General features: G+C 39.9%; 1 protein-coding gene across 1 annotated transcript in view; it reads left to right on the plus strand.

Moving 5' to 3' along the window:
- Window positions 1-27,224, plus strand: part of TM9SF4 (transmembrane 9 superfamily member 4) — a gene marked incomplete in the record, with an annotated part of 2,004,758 nt that overhangs the window by 1,110,114 nt on the left and 867,420 nt on the right. The window contains 1 exon segment of the mRNA XM_044090345.1: window positions 10,734-10,817. Coding sequence (XP_043946280.1) covers window positions 10,734-10,817 — 84 coding nt within the window.

Here is a 27,224-nt window from a genome sequence, read left to right on the forward strand (position 1 = left end):
GATCGCTCAACTACCTTACGCATTTTACGCGTTTACAGAGAGATCTCATTAAGGAATTAGGAGATACTCTTCAGGGACACACAGATGCTGCTGTCGCCGAGAAAGTGACAGCTCAACTTAACACCCTAAATTCCATAGTCAACTTGTCCATGAGGCTGATTTCATACACAGCCGAAGGATCGAGTAGAGCGGCAGCTTCAGCGATTGCACTGAGAAGACAATCCTGGTTGCGCTTATGCTCCTTTGCGGAAGCCTTTAAGTCTTCTTTTGCCAATGCCCCCTTTGATGATGCCTCCCTGTTTGGGCCCAAAGTAAAGGAGACTCTCACAAGGTGTGAACAAGAAAGACCCTGTCTGCCGTAGGGGTCCGTTTTTCCGTTCCATCTAGACCCTACCCTAAAGGGCAACGAGGAGGAAAGATGTGGTTCCGAAAGACTCTGGGATCTTTTCAACACACCCAAAGTGACGCCCCCTCCAGAGGCAGAGGAGGGGGAAGAAATGGAAGACGCCGCCCAGCCGGCAGAGGGGGTCCGCAAAATCAGGGTGACAGAGAGACTTTCTCTGGAAAACCCTTCCAGCACTCCTGAGTGCAGGCCTGACTGTCCTGCTCTGGAGGCAGTCGGGGGTCACTTGGCTTTATACCCAGAGGCCTGGCTAAATCTTACATCCGATTACTGGGTAAAAAGCATAGTTACCAGAGGCTACAACATCCCCTTCATAACAATACCACCAAACTCCAAAAAACTCCCAGATGTTCCACCCAGTCTGCGAGACCAAGCAACCATAGAGATAAGAAGGTTGCTCGAAAACAGAGTCATCCAACCAGTCCCAGCGGACCAAATAGGATCCGGAACTTACTCAAGGTTCTTTTTAGTTCCAAAGAAAACAGGGGACTGGAGGACAATTTTAGACCTCAGCAAGTTAAATACCTTTGTAAAAAAGGAAAAGTTCCGGATGGTCACGCTTCAGTCAATCCTCCCTTTTCTGCAAAAGGGCGACTGGATGTGCTCTATAGATCTCAAAGACGCATACTACCATATCAAAATGGCCAGGGTGTCCAGAGATCATTTGCGCTTCCGGCTGGGAGCCAGTCATTTCCAGTTTCGCGCTCTGCCCGTTGGTCTCACCTCAGCCCCCAGGGTGTTCACCAAATGCATGGCAGTAGTAGCGTCTCACCTGAGACGAAAGGGATTCCGGGTGTTTCCTTATCTAGACGACTGGCTCCTTTCCGCCACCACCAAGTGTCGTCTTCTACAGGCCAGGGACTACGCCATCAATCTTTGCTCTTCACTAGGCATAACGGTGAATTTTGGAAAATCTGTCTTATCGCCGTCACAGCGTATCTTATTTATAGGAGCACAGCTAGACACTTCCCTGGCTCAAGTTACTCTCCCCCCATCAAGTGTCAGACCTCAGGCACCAAATTTCGCTGCTCCTTCAGAACAACAGAGTCTCTGCACAACGAGTATTAAGAGTGCTAGGCTTGATGGCAGCATCCCTTCTTGTAGTTCCCTTGGGCAGAATGCACATGAGGATCCTTCAATGGATGCTATTCGCCCAATGGTCGTATCAACTTCCACTGTCTCACGAAATCTGGATCACGAATTATTGCAAAAAGGATCTCTTGTGGTGGATACACAGTCAAGAGCTAACACTAGGACGACCCTTTATATTACCCAGTCCGGTAGCAACTCTAACCACGGACGCTTCCCTGATAGGGTGGGGGGGATTCTTTCAGGGACAAACAGTCCAAGGTCAATGGTCCAACAATGGAGTACAATCTGCACATCAATGTTCTAGAGATGAGGGCAGTGTTTCTAGCGTTGCAACACTTTCACGAGTCCTTACCTCGGGGAACAGTGACAGTTCAGACAGACAACATGTCAGTGGTCTGGTACATAAACAAGCAAGGGGGAACCAGATCTTACCCGTTATGCAGAGAGGCCCTCAGATTTTGGCACTGGGCAAAGTCCACTGGACGCTTTCTGATAGCAACGCACATCCCGGGGATTTCCAACGTAATCGCGGACAGGTTGAGCAGAGCCATCCTGTTCCCTCATGAGTGATCCCTCAAACGTCAAGTAGCGGAAGAGATCTTCTGCAGATGGGGCCAGCCTTGCTGCGACCTGTTTGCATCCCCTTTGAATGCCAAATGCAGAAGTTATTTTGCCCTGTTACCCCCCCCAGGGGGTGTCCCCAGGGACGCACTGGTATACGATTGGCCCCCGGGTCTCCTTTATGCTTTTCCTCCTGTTGCGCTAATTCCCAGGTTTTTGCAGAAAGCCGAACGTCTGGACAGGACCATAATACTGATAGCACCATTCTGGCCTCGACAAATCTGGTTTCCCTTCCTTCAATCCCATCAAGTGGAGGAACCATGGATTCTGGACACGGAACCAGATCTGTTGACACACTCGTCGGGAGTTCCTCACACCTTCCTCAAGTCCCTCAAACTGACAGCTTGGCTGCTCCGCTTCCCATCTTAGCCAGGTCGGAGTTACTATCTCCTGCAGTACAACAAATTATTGTATCTTCTCACAAACCATCTACAAGAAAATTGTACATTAGCAAATGGAACCGTTTTGTGCACTGGGCCTCCAAACAAGGTACAGATCCATTCGGGGCCCCAGTACACCAGATACTAGATTTCCTTTCCTCTCTTTTTCAAGAAGGAGCATCAACATCCACTGTAAGGGTTCAACTGGCCGCTATATCTAATTTTCATACTGGCCGTAAGGATGGTTCTCTTATGTCTCACAGGCTTTGTAAAGCCTTCATGAAAGGTACTTTTCATCTTCGTCCCCCTTTTCGTAATCCAATACCACCTTGGAATCTTAATCTCATGCTGGCACAACTCATGTTGCCCCCTTTTGAACCAGCAACCACAACTCCGTTAAAATTGCTTTCGTGGAAAACACTCTCTCTGGTTGCCATCACTTCAGCCAGAAGAGTTTCAGAGTTACAGGCTCTATCTATCCAACCCCCGTACATGATTTTTCATCCGGCTAGAGTAACCTTGCGCACCAATCCATCTTTTCTTCCGAAGATTTGTTCGATTCAGAACATCAACCAATCTACTGAACTGCCTACCTTCTTTAAAAATCATTCCAATAAGCTGGAATACACATTGCACAAGTTGGACGTTCAAAGACAACTAAGATTTTACTTACATAGGACAAAAAAGTACAGAAAGTCGGATCAACTATTTGTATCATACGCTGACCAAAGAAAAGGACAGGCAGTAACGAAGGTTACCTTATCCAAATGGCTCTCAGATTGCATAAAATTCGTATATGCTGAATCCAAACAACAACTTCCTTTCAAACCCAGAGCTCATTCTACAAGGGCGGTTGCTACCTCTTCAGCCCATACCGCTCGTTTGCCTTTAGATACCATTTGTGCAGCGGCAGCTTGGGCAAAACCACATACCTTTATCGCCCACTACAAGCTAGACAAGAACTCCAGGGACAGGGCGACGTTTGGTTCCACTGTACTCATGAATGTTCTCCCTTGAGCCACCTGGGAAAAAAGGAGCTAGGGACGCTACCCGTGTGTAAGAACAAACGGCGAGATTGAACAATTTCACATTAAGAAGTTATGTCTTACCATAACGATCCATGTGAATTGTTCATCTCGCCTTTGTTCTTACATTCCCCCCCTCCATCCCCCGTCCTACGGTCTGGGAGAACGGCTTTTGATTAGATTCCTTTTCAGCCTTTTCTAGGTATGGTTGACATGTTATTAACATCAGTAATGGCATCTTTTATCCTCTACCTGGCAGTAGGGTTTTCAGATATTTCGTAGTATTTGTTCATAACTGTTTTAGACATATTTCTAAGAGGGATTCTTCTGGTATAGCAAACTAGATCTGAGGGTTAGCACCGGAGGATCATGGGATATTACTGTGCCTCAAGCTTTCTCGAAGATGCGAGCTAGTGATGCGGCCGACTCGGAGCCGAGGATCGGCTCCGAACCCGTGTGCAAGAACAAAGGCGAGATGAACAATTCACATGGATCGTTATGGTAAGACATAACTTCTTATTTAGCCACTTGGTTGAGAAATTGTATTACTTTCATTTATGGCAAGAATGGTATCCCTTTACCTGGCAGAGTAAAGGCCCACTCTACAAGATCAGTGTCAACTTCTGCAACCTTCCATGCTAGAACATCTTTGAATGACATTTGTGCAGCCACAACCTGGGCTAGGTCTCATACCTTCATTGCTCATTACAAATTAAAGTCTGCCTCCGGAGGCAGAGCTTCCTTTGGTTCTATGGTGATTCCATAGGGTCACCCAGGGAACAAGATAGCTGGGTCTCTGTCCCAAGAGTAAGGAATAAGCGAAGATTAACATCATCAGATAAAGAAGTTGTGTCTTACCATAACGTTCCATCTGAGTTGTTTCATCTTCATTTATTCATTATGGCCCACCCGCTTTCCCCCTCCAAAGGTTTCTGGTGGATCTCATTTGTCCTTCTTTCCAGTTGTTAGGTCATGTCTAACCAGAGATAGCCTCGGCTTCATTTTTCCAATTTGCAAATTAGATCTGAGATAACAGGGAGAAGGGCATGATGGGTAAAATCTTAGCTCGAGAGGTTTGTGGCTGACGCAAGTTTGAAAAAAGGCCGGCTCGGTTCCGAGGTTGGAACCAAATCCCAAGGGTAATGAATAAATGAAGATGAAACAACTCAGATGGAATGTTATGGTAAGACATAACTACTTTTTTTATTAACCAGTACTTCAGCTAGGAATATTTCAGAATGCAGGCCTTAATGTGCAAAATACACTTTTGCTTAATGGTTAAGTTCTTTGTTCCCAAACACAATGTGCAGTGTTCAGTCCTGACATCTAACACAGTGCCTTTGTGGAGTTTGCACATTCTTCTCATGTCTCTGTGGGGTTTCTTCAACCTCCCACAAACAAGCTGGGGGTTTCCATTTCAATGTCTCCCAGGAAAAATTAAAATTGAATGAAGTCTCAGGCATTGCATAGCTGCCCATTTGGGAAAGTGTTTTGTAGACCAACTGTTTTAGCCATCAGTTCTGGTGTGCAGTGTCTTCAACATAGGAGAACACAGACTACACACTGCACGCCATGTCAGGACTACCAATCTGACTGTATAAAATTAGCACAAGTTGATTTGGTCATGTTGACTAGAGTCACTGAAAAATAGGCATGGGTATTTGATGGTAAGTGGGTTGAGGGCCCAGCCTACTCCAAAGTCTGCTAGGGACCACATGCTTAACAGCTAACAATAGGAGGGTCTGTGCACCCCTATTGGCCAGTGTGTGCTTTTCCCTAAAGCCCAGCATCCCAAGCCTGCTGGTGTCTAGTTGCCTAGTAAATACCTGGGATAGCACTGTTGAGTATGTGCTGGATGCAAGTCCAGTCAACCTGCCAAGCAAAGCATAAACCAAGGATTGCTACACTGAATATAGAATTACTGACAGGGTGCAGTTTGGAAGTGAATGACATGATGGCAAGGAGAAGACTGGACATCCTCTGTCTAGGAGTGCAAGAAAGCCATTCTACTTGAAATACAAAATCTTCTATTCAGGGGCTGAGGACAGAAAAGAAAATGGAGTGGAAATTGTGCTGAGAGAGTCTTCTGAACACTGCAAGGGATGTCATCAAAAGTAGTGATAAGACTCTTGGCAATCGGACTCCAGTGTAAAGACGGAGTGGAATTCATAATCTCAGCCTTTGTTCCATGAGTAGGGTTGTGAGTGCAAGGAAAATGGTATCTGGCAACAGTCGCAGGACCTGCTAGATAGAGGACACTTTAAGTTGGTGTTGATGATGGGGGATGTGAATGCTGACATTGGGACACACAGAACAGGATAGGAAGACTGTACCCTCATGGGTGGCATGGCAGGAATAAGAGAGAAGCCATTCTAGACTTCTGTCTGGCAAATGGCATGATGGTGGCCAACACATGGTTCAGCAAGAGGGAGAGATCACCTATAAGAGTGATCAGTATAAGGAGGACACTTGGGTTAAATCAAGAGATTGCAAAGTCCTTCCAAGCTAAGCAATCAGCCCACAGCATAAACTGCTGGTGGCCCCAATTAGCACCATGGAGTGGTCAGAGAAGGCTCTAAGGTCAACAGAGACTAGGCTAAAGACCTGAAAGTTGAATGGAGTGAAAGACCAAGAGTTCGAGGAACTACTCAGGACTGTAACACCTCAGGAAGAAGAGGAAATAATTTAAAGTTGAAGAATGGCATCATCTTAATACAGCATGTGTGAAGACCAAAGGAGAGATTGTGTCCCAGCCAGGTGTAGAAATAATATACATAAAGTGCGGGAAAAAGAGGGAGATGCAAAAGACAGATTGGGCTAAGAAGGAACTCTGGCTAACAAAGTGAACAAGGTATCAGAGGCACACTACCAGTTTCTAGAAAGTGACTTAGCAGATAGCACAAAAACTCCTATCGGGTTGCAAGGCAAAAGCAGAAAGACATCCGTCACTGTTCATAATGGGTGCTAGCAACAACCTTCTCACCAGTCCACAGGATATCAAAAGCAGATGGAAGGACTGCTTCCAGCAGCTTCTGAATGAAGAAAAACACACAGAAGCTGTACTGCCCTGTACACTGCATACAGTGAAAGAGGAAAAAAAAGGTCTCACCCTAGAAGTAAAAGGAGAACCGAAGAAAATGAAATCATGGAGTTAGCAGTCTCAGATGAGGTTAAAGCATATATCATCAATCTGTTGGGTGTGGTAATGAAGAAGTGGCTCCTGAAGGTACTTGTAGCCGTATGGAGAGATGACTGGAGATTTAAGTATTCTGGTTTCAGTGTACAAGAACAAGGTGGATATTCAAAACTGTGGGCAGTATAGAGGTATCAAACTTTTGTCACACTGCTTGAAAGTGTTGGAGAGGAGGACTGATAAATGAACATGCAGAGTAACATAAAGTAATATGAAATACAAGAAGTTTAGATTCAGATCAGAATGCAGTGCAACCAATGTGAAGATTGCTGTGAGTGTAGTTGAAGCTAGAATGGAGGAAAGAGTTCAGCTCTGACATTATTATACTTGGAGATAGTGTATGATATGGTCCCAAGAAAGCTGATTTGGCCAGTCTTTCAGTTTTTCAAAGTCCCAGAAACATTGGTAAAAGTAGTGCAGGCAATGTACAAGACCCAATTCAAGAGTATTAACATTGTTCAAATTCCAAGAGGAATTTCAAGTGGTAGTTGGGGTTTGTCACTGTACAGCTATAAGTCACTACTGTTCAAACTGGTGATGAACTACATTAGCAAACAGGTGGGAGGGGACAGATCAACAAAGCTGCTGTATGCAGGCAATGTGGCATTATGTGCAGAAGCTGAACAGGAACTTCAACAAATGATAGAGGAATGGAATGCAAAACTGAAGGCAAGTGGGATGAACCAGAGTACAGATGAGACAGTTATGGCTGCAAATGGGGAAACAGAAGAAGCTGAACATTGAGATTGAAAGGAAAATAGTGTAACAGGTTAACACTTTCGGTTATGTGGAAGGAGTAGTTGAGGAGAAGAGGAGTCTGAATGAGGAGATCAAAACTAGAATCAGAGGGGCTTTAGCCACCTAGTACACAGTGCTGGGATAAAGCATGCTGAAAAGTTAAGTGTACAAAACAGTGTTGCACCAGTAATTTTCTATGATACAGAAACTTGGCAGTGAAGGCAGAGCAGTTGAGGAAGATAGAAGTGCCGGACACAGATGGTAGGATGCACACTGCAAGACAGACAAAGGAATTATGTCACTGGAGAAGAAATCAAAGTAGCTCCAATTGTAGAGTAGGTCACAGAGAACAGATCAAAAGTGGTGCAGGCAAATGAGTAGGAAAGCAGAAGACTACTTGAAGATTTGAGAGGTGCTGAAAAGACCAGGAAACAAGGGCATCCAGCAAGGAGATGATTGTGCGAGTGAAGACCTACGACAGTCATGCATGACTGTTGAAGGTATGAGAATGGCATTGAATTGAGAAAGGTGGCAATAGTTAACACCCAGATCCTATGTTGAAGATGTGGAAAGAGGGGGTTGATGCTGATGCATGTGTGTGAAGATATGTGAAGGCTGCCAGCCTAGCCAGATGAAATTTTGTAGATAATTCTGTAATTTGTAAATATTAATATAAGCCACAGGTTTGTTCTCTTAAATGGAAGAAAATGCTGTTATATGTGGAACTGCAAAAATCTAACAGTGCACTTTGCTGTAACAAAAGCTGATAAGTCAATTCTTTGATGTCAAAACTTGGAACAGAGATGTCTAGATAAAGGGCATTGTGCCTATTGTTTTGAGGCCAGGGTTAATAGCTAGAATTTGCATGTATAATTAATTTTATTGTTCTGGCTTCCTGACCAGCTGCAAGATCAAAGGGGCTATTAACCTTTGAGTTCTGTTAGCCTGGGAGCCAGAAAGAAATTATGTAATCTGAAATGAATCGGTGGTACTGTTATCAATTTAAGGACAGAAAGAATGAGAGCATTCGAGCGTTTATCTTGAGAACATCCAACTCACCACTGTGCCAGTGTCTGTATGCAAGTAGGATCTTAGACATTATTGTTTCTCTTAGAAATATCTAGGAATTAGGAAGATTAGACTAAACGTTTTTCTGTGTTGATATCAGAACTGTTCTGTATTATTTTGAGCATTTTACTGTGATCTCTGAACTCTTGACTAGCACTGTGTAGTAAGAAGTATTGTCTTGTATTTTTATTTATTATTATTAAATATTTTTAAACCTTTCAACTGTGGCTGTTTTGTGTAGAGATTTAAGCTTTAAGAGTACATTGCATGTATATAGTGATACTGTACCAAGCCACTCCAAATGAGCCTTGACTGTTCAGTGGCACTTACCATTTGGATAATATTGCACAGTATAATTGGACACCTTTTCATAAAGCCATTTGGTAGCTGATAAATATTAGTGGGTGGTGGCAGGTGGTACTGCCGTATAGTTTGGGTAAATGGGGCACAGCTGAAGAACCTGTGCCAGCCTTCCCCAGGAGTGTCTGTGTGGTTGCATGTAACTCTTACCTCAGTGTGTGTGTGTGTGTCAGCTACTTGGGCAGGGACATGAAGCACTGGTTGGACAGAGAGGGCGCTGGAGAGTTTAGTCTGCCCATTAGGCTGCGATCTGTACCCTATAGCTATGCCAGTGGGGAGGCTTATTGAGGATCTGGAGAGAAAGGGGGAAACCAGCCCCAGACTGACTGTGATCTCTGTGTGCTCTTAAGGAAAGTTGTAGTTTACTGTGTGTGTATTTGTTATCCTTTCCCTATATGGATGCCCCTCACTGGTGTTAGTGGTGAGGATTGAGGTTGCTTGATTGCTGGGCCAGTGCACAGGTGTCCCAATGTGCATAGCCTCTTGTATTGTCTCCCACTAAAGGAAGTGTGGACCTTAGGATTAGTTCTTCATTTGTGCTAAAGATGGTCTCAGAAGTGACACTTGACCAAGCTCTTCAGCTTCCTGTGTTTTCCAAAGCCACAAGACAAAAGATCTTGCTCCTCTTGGATGTGCACAGATTGGTGAGATTTTGTTGATAAGGCTAAGGATTTCAGGCAGGCTCACTTGCTTTTTGTATTCTCCATACTAGACAGGAAAGACCTGTCGATAAACCTTGTCCAATTGGGTGGCTGATAATATTGCCTTCTTTTATGACATTTAAAGAAAAAACTTGATCAGATTTGGGAGTACTGCACAAGGGCTGCAGTTGGATTTTTTTTTTCAGGAGTGCCTTACGCAAAGTATTAACGAGGTAGCTGCATGGATGTTCAGTCACACCTTTTCAAGACATTTCAAACGCAACATACTTTTGAGAAGTATCCTTACTGGTCATATTTTCTTTGGAAGAGGATTCCTTACTCTTTCTGAGATGTGCCCCTTTTTTCTTAGATCACTGTATTGTCTTTGGGGAGGAGAGACTTTCCATTCTACTCAGTTCCATAAGCACAACTGGTGACAACCTTGGTCATCCTGGAAGGAAGGAAAGAAACTGAACTTGAGATTTTACTGGGCACCCCCCACTTTATGTACCATATGTTTTGTTGACTTGAAGTCTGGCTTTGTATGGTCAGGCATTCATGTTTGGCACAGTTCCCCTACATCATGATTGTAACTGCAGCAGTAATCTTACAGTAGCATCTGCAGCTGTGGTAATTATGCTGGCACTACTGTACTTTGGTCAGAAAGTCTGATTTGCATTGGTTTAATTTGGTCAAAGTTGTAGAATGTGAATATATATATATATATGCATATATATATATATATATATATATATATATATATATATATATATATATATATATATGATTAAAGGTATTAAGAATGACAGAAGTCAATTTTTTAGATGAAGCAGAATATGTGATTGTCTTGTGTTTGAAATTCTTACATAGCTGTGATGTTTTGAGTGTGGTTCACTCAGCCCTGCTCCAGCATTCTCTACATCCTCTTTCTACTTCTGTACCCTGATCAGTAAACTGTATAGTCGGGAATAAAGTAAGACTTTGCGCATGCATTATTCCCCATATTTTAAGAGAGTTATAGCTTTAGTTGCCATTGATGGAAGACATTAAGTGGAATTTGTCACTTGACACCCCACGAGATGGCTTTGTACTTGCTTGCATATTATTAATGGTAAACCATTTGCCTGCTTCTCATTATCAAAACACTGTTTTAAGATCTTCCTGTGCAACTTAAGTGATTTCTAATGCCAAGTATTGTATTTTACATTACAGACTACTGTCCTTTATCCAGGTGTGGTGTTTGCCGTCTGTTTTGTTTTGAACTGTTTTATTTGGGGAGAGCATTCATCAGGAGCTGTAAGTACAGATGTCTTTATAGTAGTGTTGCTTTTCTTTTTGTGCTTGTTTTAGTGAAGTCTGAAGTAGTTGCATGTCCCTTGGAGAAACCTTGAAAGGCGTAAAGTACTGTTTCATTGAAATTCTGCATATTTTGTGTGTTGCTTTTAAATATTTAAAAATGTATAAATCTTTGTAAAAAGTTTTTATTTTCTTTCTTTCCTTCTGGTCCAAGCCTAAGGCCTCTTATTACAAGGCTGCATCCAGCTTACCCCCAGCTGAGGCTTATTGGCTACCACTCCCAAACTCAGGCCTATCAACAGGACCTAGTTAGGGTGGCTGAGGATTTGATCACCGTAGTCTGATCCAGATGCATTTCACCCCCAGTTCCTGCCTGTGAGTCATTTTTTGGTGAAAGGAAATGGGATATCTCCTTCAAGGAGTCTTCTGATTCTTTTGATGGTGAGGATGATAGTGATGAGTCTGCCTTTGAGGAAGTTTTATCTATTGCTCTCTATGGGGATTTATATTCTGATGAGAACCTTGCCTCAGCTTCTACCTCAAGGGTATTTTCTTTGGGGAGATCCTACATATCCTGAGGGAAATTTTTAAATGGGGAGCACAGGACTACCCACGATCCATGAAGAGGGTTAGGGAATTTGTAAAACTCCAAGCATAAACCTCTTGCCATTCCTGCAGTCCTAGAGGTAGTGGACATTGTCTTGCTGGATTCTTCCTTACAGTCAGATTCCCTCCCCCAGCCCGTTGGAAACATGACAGATTCTACAGAGGCACCTTTTCAAGAACCCTGTAGCAGACCCTGAAGTTGTGACTCAGGGTCCTAAGGAAGCTAAAGCTGGCACTTCCAAAAGTCACCTGCCAGTTGGCAAAGCAAGCCTTGAAAAAGTTCAGAAAGAAAGTCTACACCTCTGCTTCCCTGGTCATGAGGGCTTTAAATTGCCAGTTACATATGGTGAGGTATCAAGAAACCATTTTAGACCAGATAAAGCAAAACTGGGTGGGGAGTGGAAATAAGGCCCTTTCCAAGGAACTGCAAGATACATGCAATGCTTGTACTCATCTAGCTAAGCACTCCTTGCACTGCAACTGTGATGCTATGGAAGCTTCCAATAGGGCAGCAGCTACAGGATCCGTCATTAGAAGACATGCTTGGCTGAGGGAACATTCCCTCCCTGAACATGTAAAATCCAGTCTTTTGGATGCTACCTTGAACAAAGATTTCTTTTTTGTCCCCAAGGCTGATGCTTTGCTTAAGAATATACAGGATAAGGATAGGGCTGTGCAAACAGTCGAGAATTTTCTTCAGGTTCACCCCCATCATTTCAGCCACAATTAACCCTACCATAAAGTGGTCCTTTCCAGCATCCCAGTCTAAGCTGAGACATAGGAGACCTCAAAGGGAAAGGCATCAAAGGCAGCACAAGCGACCAAGACAGTGGCAAGCAGATTCCAATTGGTCCTGTGGGATCCTGTCAAAAGGGGACCCAGCAGGAAGCAATAGAGTCTTCCATTCATCTCCTTTTCCTCAAGCCCCCCCCCCCCCAAAGACTCTGAGGACGGCTGTCACTCTTCTTAAAGCACCACTATGGGGGAAAAAATTTAAACACTTTATATTTTCCTGAAGTTCTACATATTGCTAACCTGTAGTCATCAGAAAGATAAGCTGATCAGAGCTTGCTTTCTTCTTAAGCTAAATCTTCCCCATAGTGCACTGTGATGGCACAGTTGTTGAGATTGTAATGCCCTGCCCTGCAAGTTTAGTCAGTCACCTGTGCAGTACGGTAGACATCAAACAGAACTGTCTGCGTGGTGTGCCAGTAAAAAGTGTTCCCTCCTCTCTCTTTCTATTCATATAATCTGAATAGCACTTTCACCATAAATAATGTTATAAAATGCTTGTAACAATCCTTAAAGGAAAACTCCATCCTAGAACTAAAAAATCTAGGGGTGTTTCTCTCTCTGTTTCCTGGCCTATTTTAACACCGGAGTCAAACTAAGTCCTTTATTTGTAATTTTAGCCCGTTTTTCCATAGCATGACTACCAATGGGGCTTGATGTCAGTGTGATCTTAGTTTTCCTCAAGCCTTTCTCTTTCCCGTAATGCTTTGTATGACTCATGCCAGACATAAGGAAGTAACTGTGAATTCTCATGCCATTGACATATAATGGGATTTGTGAGAGTCCCTATCATCTTCTATACCTTCTGCAAAATAACTGCTGCTTTTCTGTCTCTAATCACCCTCATTTATGTTTGGCTCAGAGCTTGTTTTACACTATACTTAGAAGTTAACCAGCTACAGCCAAAAAAAGTAGTTAAACTGCAGATCTTTGTCCAAGGCTTTCTTTAGTAGCCCAAGAGGAATTGATAAGTCCCCTCACTCAACACTACTGCAGAGGTGTTGATTCTGCAATGTTCTCAGTGCAGTGATAGTTTTAAGTGCAGATGACAGCTCATAATGGAAAGAAAGGGACTTCCAATGTAAATCTCTTCCCCTCTGCTTGTAGTAGGAGGATCTATTTATTTAAATAGTTTCATTATTTTTTCTGGGTGCAAGTAGCAGAAACTGCTTGATTATTTTGGTTTGTTTTATTACTAGTAACAATTTACCCCTTACTCTATCTGCAACACAATATTACTGTAACTTAAGTTTGTTTAACTATTTCTTTCTGTGGAATACCTGTCTTGTGGCATGTTTTTTTCTGTAATTTCCTGACATTCTAGTCATCTCCAGATTTGTTAAATTACAGTAAAACATTAAGTTGACAAACCTGATTCTCCGATACTGGCACAGTAAAAGAATGTACTGAAAATCATCTCTATTCCACAGTCCATGCAGTGCAGCTAACAATATAACTAATTAAAAATGCACACAGACAAGAGTGCCTCAAAGAGAAATTACTGATGCTAGGGCAAGGAATAGAGATTGGCTTAATAGTTTGCCATTGAATTTGAGAACAGCACAAGTTCAAAAATAATGCATTAGTTATATGACTAATGCAAGTGATGTAGAACTTCCTAAAATATTCAGTAACCATTCCCCTCCTCCGAAAAAAAAATTGTACTGCATTGTGAAATAGAGATACTTTTCAGTACATTCTTAAGTTGCAGTAATGTGTTGTAGATATAGTAAGGAGTAAATCAATTGTTAGTAATAAAACAAACCAAAATAATCAACCAGTTTCTGCTACATGCACCCAGAAAAAAAATAATTAAACTATTTAAATATAGATCTTCCTACTGCGGTCAGAGGGGAAGAGATTTCTATTGGAAGTCCCTTCCTTTCCATTATGAGCTGTCAATTGTACTTGAGTCTGCAAGGGTCTCTCAGTGCAGTGACAGTTTTAACACTTCTGCAGTAGTGTGGGGGAGGGGACTGTCAGTTCCTTTTGGACTACAAAAGAAAACCCTGAACAAAGGCCTGCAATTTAGCTACTTTTCTGTCTGTAACTGGATAACTTCTAAGTGTAGTGTAAAACAAGCTTTGAGCCAAACATAAATGAGGGTGATTAGAGACAGAAAAGAAGCAGTCCTTTTAGCGAAGGTATAGATGACAGTGACTTGCACAAATCCCATTATATGTCAATGGCATGGGAATTCAGTAACTTCCTTATGTCTGACATGAGTCATACAAAATATTATGGGAAAGAGAAAGGGTTGAGGAAGAACAAGATCACATTGATACATCAAGCCCCTTTGGTAGCCATGTTGGGGAAAATAGGCTAAAATTACAAATAAAGCACTTGGTGATTTTGAGGTGTTAAAATAGGTCAGGAAACAGAGTGAAAACTTTTTTTTTTTTAGTTCTAGGGTGGAGTTTTTCCTTTAACAGCAGGAATCCAAGTATTCCAGACTCTGTGCTCTACTCTATGTATTAGAATTCATCTTTGCTACTCACAGCTGTTATGTCTGCAAGCAAATGTTCTTATCCACCAAATATTAGTGCTATTTCAGACAGATAATTATACAGTGATGCAGTTGTCAGTCTTGTTACCTCTTAAACAGGCCACTGATGTTACCTTCTGCTTTTCCTTACTGTTGCTGTAGTGAAATTTCCATTACACATTTTCTGATGTTACTCAGTGTATTACTCCGTAAGCGCAATATAATGCAGAACTGTCACTGCCCCTAGCAATGTGCACATTTTTCTGTCCAAGTTAATACTACTATCCAGTCTACATTGCTACGTCCTTTTCTATTCCTTCCTACCCAAGAATTTTGACAGTTCCTTGAGAAATAATTAATAAGTGACTGTCATAGGATTTGTGTTTTATACCAGTTATTTTTAAGCAGTCTGCAGATGACCTAGCAACAGTTTGTGGCTCTTGTTGCAATTCTGTTAACTTTTTTCCCCTCAATGAATATTATGATTATCCTAAATTGCTTATAATTCTCCCACTCAGAGCTGTGCTCATTTTGAAATTTTGGTTAGTTACCATGTGTCAGTCACAGTGGCCAATTGAGTTATCAAGTTGTAACCACACGCACCTACAGTAGTAAAAATACACTGCTGGCATCAGCTGGCAAACACACAGGTATCAAGTAGGTGTGCCTGTGTTCTATACATCTGTTCTTTTCTAACAGTTACTGCATGCAAGTGCATATGCATGTGTACACACACACGAACGCACACTTAAATATACCATTAAAGTTGACCATTATGCATCTCTGTACATTTACGATTGCAGTGTCCATGGTCTTAATCAAACACCTCAGTTCGTGCCAACACACCATCCCAGTGCACCTTTAACCATGCAAATTAATGATGACAGTACAGATGTAACATTGACAGCACCCACACATGTATAAGACATAAGTAGATGCACACGTACACCACATGCTGTATATAACTTTTGATACATTACACTTAATAATAAATATATAAATGCACATTCTGGAGCATACACTACATTCCCACATATACCACCACAATCCCCATATCATAAAGGTGAAAAGATATGCTATCTAGAAGGTAAAATACTATTTGTATGATATGAGCATTTTACAGCATACCAGCTTAACATTATCAAACTTGCGATAGACTAGACATAATGAAGGTAGGTTAAAAAAAATCTCCATTACATCTGTTGTCTTCCCAACATACCCAGAGAAAGTCAGATATACACACACTGTGCCAGGTAACCATGGGTTTTTGCCCATCTCTCCAGAAAAGCAATGCTTCAACTGCTAAAGGGGGACCACAGTTGTCAAGCCTGCTACTGTGATATCAGTAGCTTCTCCACCATGGTAGGTGTCAATCAATCTCTGCTCCATCACTGTTTGTGTGTTTTCACTTTGGATGGTGTAACAGACACCCATGCATACATACATGCACTTTGTACTGGTTAACCGTGGAAATTTCTGTGCATCTCCAAAACACAATGATGCAACAGCTATGGGGGAAAAGTACTGAGGTTATGGCTCTGGCTGACTCCCTTTATACCAAGATGTCTTGTTGTTGGTCAGGGCATCCACTGGTTTCAGGAGGAGGAGGAGAAAATTCTGTGGTAGTTAGACCAGCCAGGGGATTCAGTGGCAGGAAATCCTCGTCATTTAAGACTGCAACAGTGAATCCACTCAATCTACACTTATGGTTATGTGTGCACAACTGTACTTTACTATATTTACTTTGCAATCAGTCATCCCCCACCCTCACCACCACCATACCTCACCCCCGCTGGCTCCTCTGCCCATACCCAGTCTGCTTATTGTTTCAGGGGGAACTGAAGCTGGGCAGTTTTTATCAAGTTAAGAACTCTCTGCTGGGGAATCCCAATTTGACCATCTGTTCCACAGTGAGAGTCTGGTAGTTGGGAATGAGTTAACTTTAGTCCTTGGCCAGCCTCACCTTCCCCAACCCCTGTTTTCCTTCTTTAATATATAATGTGCCTATTTGTAGTACTCAAACATGTCTGCTGGGTAGCAGGAAAAAAAATGTAATCCATTCTACTTCCAAACTTTCTGGCATAGAAAAAAACTTTGCATAGTAAGTAATTTTCCCTAATGTAACTAAACCAAACACACCTTCTTCCTGTAAGACAATGCATGGCCATTCCATAATGCAAAAATTCACCTAATTTATGAAAACGTCTTTCATACGCTTATCATAGTATCACACCCATAAAGTGTAATACCCAGTACTTTTATCTGTTTCATATTGATATATTTCTCATAGTTGCTGCCCTCCAACCCCCCCACCGCATTTTTGGCCTGCTTTAATTTTAAGCCTATGTCCAGCAACAACATACCTAATGTAGCCACAAGACACTTTATTACCTTTTCTTTATCCATTCAAATAGTCACATAGCCGAGCAAAAATGATGATATATAGTTCTGTTTCCTTATACACCCATTTTTTAAAGTCTTAAATTCTTATAAAATTGGATTCAACCAAACTGGTCTTAAAGGCATAACATTGTTTAAAACCATTTCTTACAGTAACCAGCTGCCCCCCCAAAATGTATGGAGCTAAAACTATAGCTGTATAAATAAAATCACAACCACTAACCAGGTGGAGTTAGTTATGTTAAACGATTTTTAAGGAAGCACACTGGTTTTACTGAGGAAAAGATCTCTCAGATCAGTGTGTTATTAAGGTTGGTACTTATAAATAATATATTCCTGTTTGACAAGAGGTTCTATTGGCAACACAATGGCGTAGCTATGGGCACATCATGTACCAATAGCTACGCCAATGCATTGATGGCAATGTGGGAATTAGAACATTGAATACAAGGTCCCTTTCACAACTCTATACTCTTAGAAGGTTTATGGATGACCTTTTTATTGTATGGGGAGGCACAGTAGCCAGCTTAGAAGAGTTTAAGTACATAGATGGTAGTACTCATTTCCTCAGATTTACACTTGACTACTGTGTGAATGAGATTGATTTTCTGGATGTCACTATCAAGGTAGATGAAGAATTCAACATTTGTACACTGCTCTGTAGGAAGGAGGGCCATGTCAATCATTAAGTAAAGATAGCATGCATCTTCCTCACATTTTTAAAAATGTGGTACGTAATCAGATTTTTAGGGCCTCCAGACTTAATGTGAGAAATGAGGATTTTATACAACGTCAGTACAGTTACAAGAGAACCTGGTGACAGAGGTTATACCGATGAAGACATCAGACCTAATGTCACAGAGATTATGAACATGAGGGATACGAAAGCGAAACCATATTTCTCTGTCTATAGTTACAATGTTGATAGAGTTCAAGGTGACAGTAATAAGAAACTGAGAGTACCCCTGAGTTATTCGAATAATGTTTCTCAATACATGAACATTATACGAAAGCATTGGAATATTCTAACCACAGATAGAGAAATAGCTAAGTTGATAGATTCTGAACCAAAGTTCCTTTATAGGAACATGACATTCTTAAAAAGACATCTCTGCTTTCCAAGAAGTGAAATGGTTGTAAGACAGGAAGTTGGGACTAGACCCTGTGGTAAATGTTCCTTCTGTCGCTATATTGATACTAGTTCACAGTTTTACCATTCAGACCAGAAAATGTTATACAAGTTTAATATATATGCCACTTGTGATAGTGCACATATTGTATATTTGGCTTATTGCTTAGAATGTAAGAAATTCTGTGTGGGGAAGACTGATAGAACTTTGAAGGAAATGATGCGTGAGCATATATATCACATTGACAAAGGGAGTAAGATCAATGCTCCAGCTAAACATGTCAGTAGTACTAGCCCCACACATACTTGTAAGTTCATGGTGATAAGCCAAATATATGAGAATAGAAGAGGAGGTGACACACGTAATGCCACAGAAGAGTTAGGAAGCTAGATGGATAGTTAGGCTCATGGGAGATGCAGGAAGTGGATTGAATGAATATGTACCCTTGAGACCGAAACTAAAGTCTAGACCCTTAACTAGATGAGTATGTCACATTAGACTTTTGTGCAGCTTGTTTTATTTGTGATTTTATGAATATCATATTTATATGAATCAGTTATTCAGTTGTAATTTATTGTCATTTTTAAATATTGTTGAGTTTTTTTATATGAGCTGTGTACTTTATTCTTCAGTATCAGGTGATTTATATCGTGATTGTTCACAGGAAGGCATTTAAGTGAGTAGGAATTCAGTATTCTGAGGAAGCAGACTGTGAAAGCGCTTGTGTACTGTTATTGTTTTATTTGATCTTATTAAACAAGGATTTTATACTGGAACCCGGAGCATCACCTTAGCTTATTTTTTTATTCCTTACTTATAGCTGTATAAATATTTAATTCTAAAGAATGCCTCCACTGATGGCACAACAAAAAAACACTGCTCCTCCAAACAGAATTTGTAAAATATCCGCTATTTATTAGGGTTGCCACCTTTTCATATGGACATAGTGGGACATACGTCAGATTTTACAGGCTGACACAAACCCATGGTCAGTACAAAGGATAGAACTTTACTTTTTTGCCTAAATAAAAGCTTATTCTTGTAGTAGTTTAGTTGCTTATCCTGTTTCTTGTAACATGTAGGTATTTTAGATACAGAAATAACTATTTTATGCAACTATTACATTACATATCGGACATAATTATGTCCTACAATCTCAGGACATTTGCCATTTTTAATATATTTGGTCAGGACACAACTGCCCAAAGAGGGACTGTCCCTTGCAAAGTGGGACAGGTGGTAACCTTACTGTTTGTTAGTGCTTTTGTCTTGTAAAAGACTTCATCAGAATGAATGACTCTTGTTTCACACACACACATATAACCACAACCAGGAAGAGACCATTACATCACTTCCTGGGGCTCACAAACCACTTAAAGAATTTAAAAAGGCAGTACAGTAATTCCACAACGTGACCCATAAAATTATCTGTCTGTGTAAACAGAACAAGGTATAAATGAACATTGTATTGGAGAAACAAAAGCATGTGTTTAAAACCTTGTTTTGAAATAAAGTATTCTAAAACCCACTACTCAAAACATAACTGTGAAAGTGTTTAAAAACTGCAAAAAATGTTGCTATTTTAACATAAAATGAACATAGCACCCTTGAATCACTGCACCTAACATGAAGGACTTGTAACCTTGTTGCTCTCATTTTTAGTGACTGGAACCAAGGATATATGATGATTGAGACTTGGTGGAGTACAAGCATTTAATCGAAACTGCCACATTAATTCACAGTATTTAAGTAAGGTCTCCCACGACCCTCCTCTTGGGTTAATATCAACCTTTCCCAGGACCCAAAATAAAAATCTGGCTGATTCATGTGATTTTTTTTTTTTTTTTTTTTTACCAAAAGTGACTAAAGAATACTATCATCCCACCACTTATTTGTGACTTCTGATATTACAGATCTTTTCACTGTTATACCCCGCACCCTGTGTTTACAGTGGTGTGAAAATATATTGATGGGGTGAGAATTTCTTAACGCTCAAGATTGCCCCCAGTTTTGCTAATATAGTAGTATTAAATTGGGAACAAGAGTGGGTGTTTAATTCCAAGTATTCCCCATTAATTGTTTTGTATTTACACTTCCTAGATGATGTCTGTCTCATCTGAAGAGGAACCAAAATTAATTGGATGAATTTGTTTACTAATTCGACCACTGATTTTCTGGAATTTACTAGTAATGTAGGGGGATGCTGAGATTCACTATTTGGATGTAACCCTCCTTAAAGATCTTGATAATGATTGTTTTACATATAGACTTTATAAAAAAGAAAAATACTCCAATTCCTGTTTATATTTTAATAGCAATCTTCCCATGCACCAGAAGAAAAATATTAAGGGATAGATGGTTAAAGCAACCCACATAACATCTGTTTATGAAGATCTTGTAAAAGAATTGTAATATATAGAGGAACTTTTCCTAGAACGAGGGTACCCTGAGCACATAGTTAAAAATTTCAGAACTGAAGTGTTAAATGGTTGGGATACCAAATGTGTTCCCTTTTTGTGGAGCCATATACCTAACAGCAATGAGTCAAGTGAGTGTGGTTGTTCTATACCAGAGGAAGTAATGGCAAAAGGGTCAGGTGGAATGAATTACAATAGGTCTTTTATTATTAAATACAACAGTGATATGGTCAAACTCCAGAAAGTAGTGACCCAATATTGGGGATTATTTTCCAAAATGCCAGTCTACCAGTGTTCTCCCAACCCCCTATATGCACCTATAGAAGAGGTTAGTGTTAAGAATATCTTGATAAAAGGGACAAAGGGGACAATGTCTGCTGGCAACCATGTTTGAAGGAGATGTTCAAGTGTGGTATGTGCCATCAATGTGTATATATGGCGAACAATGGCACATTGCTCCTTCCTGATATTGTTGAAACCTTCAGAGCAAGTAGGTACTGTAATTGTACAAATAAGAGAGTTGTATACTTAGCTTTTTGCCATGTCATTTTCTCCTATAATTTGGAAAAGACAGAACGTGCCCCGAAGAATAGAGAATGTGAACATATGTATGAGATTAATAAAACGGTAGAATCTAGTGCCCTTTATAGGCATGCTGCCACATGTCCCCAAAATAGATTTTTATTTTGGGTCCTGAACAGATTGATATTAACCCAAGGAGAGGGTCGTGGGAGACCTTACTTGAAAATTGTGAATTTATGTGGCAGTTGCAATTAAATGCTTGTACTCCACCAGGTCTCAGTGATCGGTTTTCCTTGGTTCCAGTCATTAAATGTGAGAGCAAGGTTACAAGTCCTTCATGTTAGGTGGAGTGATTCAAGTGTGCTGTGTTCATTTAATGTTAAAATATTCAGTAAAATTGATTTCATATTTTTTGAGCACTTTCATAGTCATAATGTTTTGAGTAGTGGGTTTTATAACACTTTATTTCAAAGCAAGGTTTTAAACGCATGCTTTTGTTTCTCCAATACTTCATTTATACTTTGTTCTATCTGGCTAGGCAAAGATTGTTTTTATGGGTCACCTTGTGGAATTACTGGACTGTCTTTTGGTTTGTGAGCCCCAGGAAAAGATGTAATGGTTTCTTCCTGGTTGTGGTTTTATATATATAAATATATATATATATATATATATATATATCTGTAAATGTTAATATTTTGTATATATATATATAGATCTATATATAGATACAGTGTATATAAAAAGTTTACACACTCCTGTTAAAATGCCAGATTTTTGTGATATTTATTGTGGTCTCATTTTTAATCATTTCAAAACTTTTCCCACCTTTAATGTGACCTATAACCTTTACAATTCAGTTGAAAAACAAATCTGTTAGAGGAAAAAATGTAAAAAAATAAAAATAATACAATAAGCTGGTTGCATAAGTGTGCACACCCTTAAACTAATACTTTGTTGAAGCACATTTTGATTTAATTACAACATTCAGTCTTCTTGGGTAGGAGTCTATTAGCGTGGCACATCTTGACTTGCTAATATTTGCCCACTCTTCCATGCAAAAGCACTCCAAAACTGTCAGCTTGCGAGGGCATCTCTTGTGCACAGCCCTCTTCAGGTCACCCCACAGATCTTCTGTTGGATTTAGGTCTAAGCTCTGGCTGGGCCATCCCAAAACTTTATTTTTCTTTTGGTAAAGCCATTATTTTGTTGATTTGTTTGTATGCTTGGGGTCATTGTCGTGTTGAAAGGTAAAATTCCTTTTCATCTTCTGCTTGCTAGCAGATGCCTGAAGGTTTTGGGCCAAATGTGGCTGGTATTTGGAACTGTTCATAATTCCCTCCACCTTGACTAAAGCCCCAGTTCCAGCTGAAGAAAAGCAACCCCAAAGTATGATACTGTCACCACATTGCTTCACCGTGGGGATTGTGTTCTTTTGGTGACACGAAGAGTTGTTTTTGCGCCAAACGTACTTTTTGGAATTGTGGCCATAAAGTTCAACCTTGGTCTCATCAGACCATAACACATTTTCCCGCATGCTTTGGGGGGACTTGATGTATTTGTTTTGCAAATTTTAGCTGGGCCTGGATGTTTTTCTATGTAAGAAAAGGCTTCCGTCTTGTAACCCTACCCTATAGCCCAGACACATTGAGAATACGGGAGTTTATTGTCGCATGTAGTACACAAGTACTTGCCAGAAATTCTTGCAGCTAGCTCCTTCAGTGTTGCTGGAGGTCTCTTGGCAGCCACCATGACCAGTTTTGATCTCGTCTTTTCATCAATTTTAGAGGGGCATCGTCTTTGCAACGTCACTGTTGTCCCATATTTTCTCCACTTTTTGATGACTGTCTTCACTGTGTTCCATGGCATGTCCAATGCTGTGGAAATTTTTTTGTACCCTTCTCTTGACTGATGACCATTCAACAGTGAGATTCCTTTGATGCTTTGTAAGCTCTCTGCAAACCATGGTTTTCGCTGTAGCAGGCAACTGAGTAAATGTCAGGAAAATCCTACTAGGACAGCTCAGCTTTATTTGGGTTTAATCAAATTCTCTTTTATTGATGGCAGGTGTGTACCCAAGAAGACTGAATGCCATAATTAAATCAAAAAGTGCTTCAACAAAGTATTAGTTTAAGGGTGTGCACACTTATGCAACCAGCTTAGCTTATTTTTTTTTCCCCCCTAACAGATTTTTTTTTTTTTTCAATTGAATTGTACAGGTAATAGGTCACATTAAATGTGGGAAAAGTTTTGTAGTGATTTATTGTGGTCTCCTTTTTTATATCACAAAAACCTGGTATTTTAACAGGAGTGTGTAAACTTTTATATACACTGTATCTGTATATCGATCTATAGCTATATATCCACTGTATATACAGATATTTCGAACACCTGACAGAAAAACAAAGGAAAAATTGTTTCCTGGATGTTTTTGCAGTGGGGCAAGCCCCTCTGCACCCCCCACTCCCCCTGCTGTTTAAATATACCAACTCCAAGATCTCACTATAGCGAGGAAAAGGGAAAATTTCCCATTCCATGCTGTAGATCTCTGTTCAGCATGTTCAAAGTTTTAATACTTCGATCATATGGTCTCTGCCATATGAAATTCCAAGTTTTAAAACTTGGATCATCTGAAGGGAATCCAGATTGTGTGTGTGCGCGTTCAAGAGTCTTTCATTCTGATGAAATCGTTTTCAAAAGATGAAAGTACTCAGTAGTGTATATTTTACAAATTCTGTTTGGAGCAGCTCAGTTTTTTGTGTGCCATTGGTGGAGGTGTTCTTTAGGGTTATTTGTATATTTACGCCTGTAGTTCCCAGTTTGTTTTGTGGTTTTGTTTTAACTCTTAAAACCATAGGCATCTAATAAATCCTATATTTCTTTGTGATGCATTATCACATGATTTGGAGATTTCACTGTCAACCTTCCAAGCTCTTGTTTCTGAATTGTCCTTCACCACCTCCATATTTAATAACAGTAAGTTGTGTGTATTGCTTCCTTTAGCTGTCCAAGACGCTTATCTTCTAAAATTTCTGCCATTACCCTGTTGCATCTAATCTTGATGCCCCTGAGTTTTAACCTTCACTCAGTACCCTTCTAAACTTTTTTGTGATGTTGTCTGTAATCCACCTTATCCCTTTTTGTCTCATTACTTAACAGTGCAACTTCCCATAACAAAAAAAAAAAGCTTCCTTTATGTAAATGACTGGCACCTTCCACTTTACCCATTATCTCCTGATGGGTACCATAGCCCTGTCGTAATGAAAATTTTGTATGATGATAATTCTTAAATTTAACTTGCTAAAAGTGGATTGGCTTGCTCTTTTTTTCCATTTACAAAGTATCTTTTAGTTCATTCATGTCTTGTGTTTTCATTTTTCTTACAAATTTACCTTTCTTTTGTGTAAGACTATAGACTTCCTTTGTCCAACACACCTTTTAAAGCTTCCATTTTTGTATACAGTGTTCCCCTTACTATTCCTGTCTTAGCACTCTTGACATAAATGAAGGGGAAGATGTAAAATTCTTAACTCTGTGTGTTTATCTGTTTTAATGTGGAGCTTTTCTCCCCGGGCCTCTACGGAAAATGGACATATATCCAGTTAGACTAGCCCGGTCAACAAATGTAAAATAAATAAAAATAAATATGTAGTTCATATACATTAACTCATTTCCAAATAATCCCACCATGATTGCTAAAAGCAAGGCCTAACAGTGTCCTCCTTAATAAACCCTTATTTCTGCAAATCTCTGTATAAATTTTTTTCATTCATCTTCATTTAATTGCTTTATGGTCTGGAAATCCTGTTACTTGTCTCCAGCTTTAAGGCATTCATATCACAAATTATTGATTTATTATTGTTTTTTTCCTAATGTCAAACTTCCCCTTCTATGTACTTATTTTCCTTCTGATGATCTGGCTTTAAATTTGCCTTTACAGTGCTATTTCACATTCTTTTAACAATTGATTATTCCATGTCACAAAAGCTGTAGCACAGATTGAATAAGAACTGGCAAATACGTATTTTGCTAACAGGTCAAAAACATCACTTCTAAATATTTTTGAATAGGAGCATACATTCAGCAAATTCTCATGTCTGCATTTCAAGAAACGTTCACATATTAGTAATTTTCCTGGCATTTTTGCTTTACTTTTAAATAGGATCCTTTTTTAAGCTTTATGGCCATCCTCAAGGATTCTTCTTTGCCCACTGAAAAAACTGTTGTTTTTAGCATCATTAAGAAGTTAAGAACTGTCCATTCACTACTGCTTCTTATGCAAATTCATATTCATTGCAAGAAATGCTGTCTATCCACCATAGCCTTTGTTGCCTTCTTTTTCTTTTGATATCAGTCTGTCCCCTTTCCCATGATCAGGACCATTATCCATTCAGTCGTGTCTTTGTATTATGTGGGCAGAGTATTTGAATTTATCAGATTTCTCTGTGAACAGTCAAGATTTATTTCCTTAAGTATTAATTCATTTGATCATGTAGTAGTCCACTGATTTTCTAAGAACCTTTCTGCAACACCATACTTCAAAAGCAATAGTTTTCAGAACCTTACTTGTAGTCTAGCCATTAAACCCATGTTATTACTGGGAAATGCATTGCTTTGACTGTATGGACATCTCTTGAATTTACAATGTCTTTCTTTTTTTAGTATCTTCTGAAGACGTAAATAAATGTCTTTCAGTTTCATGACTGTAGTCACACTCTGCAGACATCTTTGAGACCATGAACATCTGTCACTCCATATCTCCATCTATTTCCAAAGAATTGTTGGGGCTAAATGACCTCTTATTTTTTTTTTATGTTGAGCGGTAAACTAACTTTTGCACTTTTTCATCTTCACCATCAGACTGTTCAGTTCCTCACTCTTACCCAATCAGAGTGGTATCATTTACATATCTGAAGTTAATGTTATTCCTGTCCGTTCTAATTACAACATCTGATTCATCTAGCCCATAATTTTTGCATTATACATTTGGCAAATAAAAGAAGTAGGATGATAGTATTCAAGCTTGTCACACACACCTTCCAATCTTGACTGGTTCTGTTATTCCATGATTAGTTCTCATTGTTGCTTCTTGATATGTATGCAGACTTCTTGGGAGGCAAATAAGTTAAACTGGTATCCCCCTTTCTGTAAGACCTTGTCACAGTTTTTATGGACTTCAAAATCCAAGGTGCAGTATAGTCAGTAAAGCGAAAGTATATGATCTGATGTAATTTGTATTTGTCGTTCAGCAAATGGGGTTCGGATTCAACCCTTGGATCTGACTTGACCGCTTTTTCCAGCTCGTGGAATACTGATACTCTGGAGCTCTTCCCTTACCCACTATACACTAGTCCTCTAACATCCTCAGATCTCATTTGCCACCTTTGCATATGGAGGTGGTCACTGCAAACTCTCTGGTGGTAGTGTTCATGAATATATTTTTTGATTTACTTATTTCTTATAAAGCTTTATGTTGCATTTGCATAACCTCCCTTCTCTTTTACACTGTAGTTGTATATTTGATACCATAGTTGGTAATTTTTTCCCCTTTTTCTGTACTTATAACTGCATCTTAAACTTACCGTCATTGGTAATAACTTCTCCTTTTCCCCTTCTCTTAACCTATTTAAATAAAAAATCTTTGAGTTTTTCTCTTTAATTAAATAATGGCAGACAGATCTTATGATTTTAAAAAAATGTATGGCCTGTGGCCGTAAAATAACACTTTCTGATGCATACTCTAAGTTTGTACATTGTGTAGGCCTTGTAGATTTATAGTCTGCTTACGACATATGTAAAGCTTTCAACTTTAGGGCTCTGATCACAAAAATAAGTTGATCTTCAGAGGGTTACTTCCTTCAAAATCATCCAAAGCATTATCTGGGGCTGAAACCCCTAAAAAACAATCTGTGAAAAAAGAAGCTAACAAGCATTTCTGGATTCTACAAGTTCTTCAACTTTGGGCTCGTAACTGCCTCAAGGTATAGAAAACTTCAGATCCATCCCTCTTTGGATCTGAAGACAAAATCGGATAAATCACCACAGATCAGATCTCCTC

The sequence above is a fragment of the Protopterus annectens genome, chromosome 12.part0, assembly GCF_019279795.1.
Source record: "Protopterus annectens isolate FY-2018-M chromosome 12.part0, PAN1.0, whole genome shotgun sequence".
Classification (NCBI taxonomy): domain Eukaryota; kingdom Metazoa; phylum Chordata; order Ceratodontiformes; family Protopteridae; genus Protopterus; species Protopterus annectens.